General features: G+C 34.4%; 1 protein-coding gene across 1 annotated transcript; it reads right to left on the bottom strand.

Moving 5' to 3' along the window:
- Nucleotides 1-763: 763 nt before the first annotated feature.
- On the bottom strand, nucleotides 764-4,676 carry LOC110444992 (the record flags this gene model as incomplete). The annotated part of the gene is made up of 3 exons (XM_021489351.1): nucleotides 4,607-4,676; nucleotides 1,865-2,050; nucleotides 764-895 (listed from the first exon to the last, which is right to left on the bottom strand). Coding segments are annotated over exons 1-3 (324 nt in total), but the record flags the coding sequence as incomplete, so codon positions are not given.
- Between the last annotated feature and the right edge of the window lie 369 nt (nucleotides 4,677-5,045).

The raw sequence follows: 5,045 nt of genomic DNA, 5'->3' as shown, positions 1-5,045 counted from the left end.
AATATATCAGGTGACCGTTAAGGCCCATGGGCCTCTTGTCTTCATTACTGATAATAAGGCCAAGAAAACATTGTCTCTGGTCAATTTCTCGTCATGAATTGTTCATAAGGAGAATCATATTATTTTATCATAAGGAATTCTGTGACAAGATTATAAAAAAATAAGTTGCTTCAATTAATTGTCACCTTAAAAGAAAAGTTGATGCCCCTCAGGCAGTTGAGCTAGCAATTGACTTCTTGGTTTAAATTTTCATTTAAAAAAAATATTATTACTTTACTGGCATTGATGCCAGTTGGAAGTATGTGACGACCCGTGAATTGATGTGCGGGCAGTGAGTCACAACAGTTTTTTGGGCAGTAAGTGACGCCCCCACTTATTGTTGTTCGGGCAGTAATTGACAACGTTTGCTTGATGTGTGGGCAGTGAGTGATGCCCTTTGATTGATGTGTTGGCAGTGAGTGACGCCTCCTCTAGTTGGTGTATGGCAGTAAGTGAAATCCTACTTAGTTAAATAAACACTCGGGCAATCACTGTCAAATTAACTTGATGTCATCAAGCGATAATTTATCAAGAACTTTCCTTTATAAGCGATGATTTTAATACCCTGTTTAGAGGTCCCACTCAAATTTGGCCTGATGCTGGACATAAATGACAAAGTAGTTATGAGGCCTTTACTGTAGTGACAAACATGGTTTTTTTTACAGTTTGAAAAGCAACAGTTCTTTTTTAATATGTAAATTTTACACAGAACAAAATCAATTACCTCTGACTTGCTTTTTATTTTGTCCTCAATAAGCTTACGCATGGCGATGGATTCATCAATCGTTCCTTTCTTCTGAAAACCAGGGAAGTCAAACAGCTTTACGTTCCCGCCAAGCATATCAGTACTGGACACCTTTCAAAGGCAAAGAGTGGAATGAGATTAGAAAAGGATATGAAATTAATGTGAAAGAATAACTTGATTATTTGTCAATTATATGCTTTGAATGGATTTGTAGCTGTTTTAAGGATTTATTTTTTATAAATAAACAAAATATATTTACATCTCCACTAATCTGATGATTTCAATTTCCTCACACACTTAACAAGTAAATAATGTTAAGAACACTTCCGTCTGATTTCTAAATTAATATAATGTGACCGATGATAATTGTATGCGGGACCTAATAAAATCAGGTAAAATAATATAATTTATCTGGTGTTATGTTTTTGCACGGACGGTTACATTCGTTTTCAGCAGACAAATTTAGTTCACGGTACATGCCTTCTGTCCTTTTATACATGGATATATCGTGTACGTGATGTTTTAACAGGTAGCGCAACAAGAACTTCTTTTATTGCTAACTGTCATCGGTTGTTACATATTTATAAAAAAGACAAACTGACTTGGAAATGTCTTGCGATGCTGCTAGAATGCTTATGTGAGGTCAATATTCTATTCAAATTGTAGTTTTTCCTACAATAGATGTTTGGAAAGTAAATGAACATTACTGTGAGATATAATGATGAGTAGGAATTTACAGAACTGCCAATAAACTGTTATAAAACAATTCTAATTCATGCGTGATATTATGATAGATTTCATAAGCAGGTCAGAAAAAAATGCAGTGACCTACGGCAGGGCACAAGAATGAAGATTTGTCTTCCTACCAAACATTTATCATAATTTATCAACTCATCTCAAAATCTTAGCCCTCAGTACATGTATTTCCTAAGATTTGAAAATAACAATGCTAGTTTACTGTGATATGTCAGATGAATTTGTTAATCACTGCTTTTATTTCAACATTCAGTATTGTAGTATAACTTTATCATTTATGTGGAACTTTTGTCACTTTCAAGTTGTGATATCAGTTTATTGTACCTCTTTCGTTAATGTTTCTTCTGCTCCTCCAGGAATAGCGATGGTTGAAATCCCACCATCTCTTAAACTTTGAAATGAACTAATGGTGCTTGACTTGCCAGCACCATAATGGCCAATGAACCAAAAACATCCCTTGTCGTCAGGGAGTTTTGCTTTCAATCTTTGTATTTTATTCTGTTCTTCCTCCTTACAATGTAAATAAAATATAATTTTTTAATTACTACACAATTACATATTATTAACGAACTTAACTATGCAAATATGCTAATCATATGACAGTTTCAGATGATATTAATATCAAACTAAAATTATTTTTGGATTTTCTTAATAGATCCATAATGATTCTTGAAGTTTGCGTTATACCTTACCATCTTTGTCTAAAAATTGCAATTATTCAATATCATAGATAAAATCATGAGGCCCAAATGGACCTGTTGCTCACCTGTTATCCATGTCATATCTATGAAATACAGGCAGGTACAATTCAATTTCATTGAAATAAACTAGATATTATTATTCTACATATTATTAGGTCATTCATTTAGATTCACATTAACCCTTGCGACCTTGAATATGATTAAAAGTCTTCTATTTGGTTAGACTTGAAAACATTCATCCCAGCATGCTCATGACCAAACATCATCACCAATATATATGCTATAGGATATCTAGAAGAAGTTGTACAAATATCTTGAGCCATTTAACCTATATGACCCTGAATATAGGTGAAGGTCAAACATTTGATAAAACTTTATAGCATTCATCCAAACATGCTTCTGGCAAATTATCATTATCTTAGGCCCTTGGTTATATAAGAAGTTGTTTAAAGTAAAAGTTGTCATGACGAATGTCGCACAATGACTTATTTAGCTCATTTGTCCCTAAGTCAGACTAAGTGAGCTAATGCTAGTATGGTTCAATATGGGCAATTGAAGTTGAACATCTATTAAGCTTCACGTATTGAACCATGTATAAAACTGACAAAGAATAAAAAAGTGATGTCACTGTGGTGATTAAATAATGAATTGGACATGATACCAAACTTAAGCATGACTTGTTTTCAATATACGATAATAAGACAGTTTCAAAAAACAAAACACATTCATAAGCTTTGTTATAATTTTGACTTAAATCACATTTATTTAAATAATTAAAAATCCTCTATACTTCGAAAAGATATGAATTATCTCCCTTAAATTCGGAATGAGATTTATTTGTTTGGTGTGAATAACAAAATGTCCATGGGCCTGAATGGTCCCATAATCTAAAATAGAAATGTCAGTTATCAATGTGATGTGAGTGAAAATACTTATCCCCATCTTAGGTTGATTAATGATTATCACCAATAAAACTCTGACAGATACATGTAGTTTCTGGAAAGAAAACAATGTGATTGTTACAGATTTTGCACTAAGTGACCCCCTATCAACCACTCATGGATCATCCCCTTCTGGAGTATGAATGCTGATGCTCATCATCAAAGCATCATTTTAAGAAATATTGGTGACAATCCCGCTGTAAATTTCACAAAAGAAATCTTTTGGAGGTTTTCTCTTTAACCACTTAAAGCCGCGCCTCTCTGTCCCCTGACTGGTCAGACCTACAAGTTGTATCACGAATATAGATTGTAAGGAGTAATGTAATTGTTAGTGATTGTTTCCTATCTTAGGTTGAAGATTACCACCAAGTTTCATCAAACTCTGACAGCAACAAATATGATTGTTACAGGTTTTGCACTATGAGACTCCCTATGAGCAGCCCCTTCTTCAGTATAAATTCTGATTATCATTATCAAAGCATCATTTTAAGAAATATTGATAAAAATCCAAGTCTTTTGAAATATTTGCACTTCGTGAATTCTTATGGCCCCTTCCCTCAGCCCCCTGGGGAGGTCCGCCCCATCTCGATTATATATTCTTATCCCCACCTCAGGCTGTTGCTAAAACTATCAAGATTCATAAACATCTGACGGGCGGTTTTAGAGAAGATGTCGAAATTCGATTGTTTATGCAATACGGATGAAAATCGATCGCCATAGGTTACAAGAGTTACTCATAAATGCTAAGTTTGTTTTTAGCACTAACAGTAATTGAAAGCTAATATTTTGAGCTTTCTGTGTCCTTTGTGACCCAAAGGGATCAAATACCCGGTTTCTTGACTCTAAACCGCTGAAAACATCTCCCTAAGCCATAATGTGCCATGTCAGAAAGTCAGCTGCTACTTGGATGAAATATCTCAATATGTTCTGACATCTGACTGTGGCTTAGTGAGTTGTATTAAGCGGATTATAGTCTAGACACCGGTCATGTGCACTCTTTGCTAAACAAAGGAAATAAGATGTCTTCGAAAGCTTACAAAATAAGAATTTAACTATTGCCCTCACTGAAAACAGTATCGAAAATGAGACAGTGCATATGGGTTAAAACCAGAAATTGGGGTTGATAATATCGGAAGCCTGTCGCCTTAACTCCTAGACAATCCCACAAGAGGCATACGTAATGTTTTGAACTTTTCTGCAATCACGGTTTCCGACCTACCAATATTGACGTTACATGGTAAAAGGAAATTGAAAAATGTCCATTGCTATTAACCAGATCAATTGCACATTACATTATATGCCAGAATATATATTAAACGTGACATTGATGTAAACTGGAAATACATGTTTGGAATATGCTTATATCAATGTGTATTGAATTCATCATATGAATGGATCTAGTGGATTCATGTATTGAACAGTACCTGCATATTTGACCATTCTTCTGAATATTCTGGACGACTTTTGAAGTACTCTGAATGCTTCGTACCTACAAAGGTCAGAAATTAAACAACAATGAACCTGACTTGTCTACTTGGAGTTTCATGCATTTTGGACATGTAATGTAACAGGTTGAGTCGATTTTGCAAGCAAAACACCAGCGAAGTCGATATAGGATTTTCTTACATAAAGTAACCACCTCCTTTATTTTGTTTTAGATAGTAGGACCATTAGCATACATCAATATGAGATATGTATTTTGAATTCCGGGAACGAGTTACAGTTTTTGGCAGTAATACAAAGATTCTTAAAGTTGGGATCCCAAAAACCACCCACCCTCCGATTTTGTAAAAACTTCGCAGTATTTTGGAGTACACAAAAACATACCTGAATATGTCATTCCTTTTCTAGTTGTGAAATGTA

The sequence above is a fragment of the Mizuhopecten yessoensis genome, unplaced genomic scaffold, assembly GCF_002113885.1.
Source record: "Mizuhopecten yessoensis strain PY_sf001 unplaced genomic scaffold, ASM211388v2 hete_36172876, whole genome shotgun sequence".
NCBI lineage: Eukaryota > Metazoa > Mollusca > Bivalvia > Pectinida > Pectinidae > Mizuhopecten > Mizuhopecten yessoensis.
Note: the sequence above shows the minus strand (reverse complement) of the source record. Positions and strands in the feature narration are given on the sequence as shown.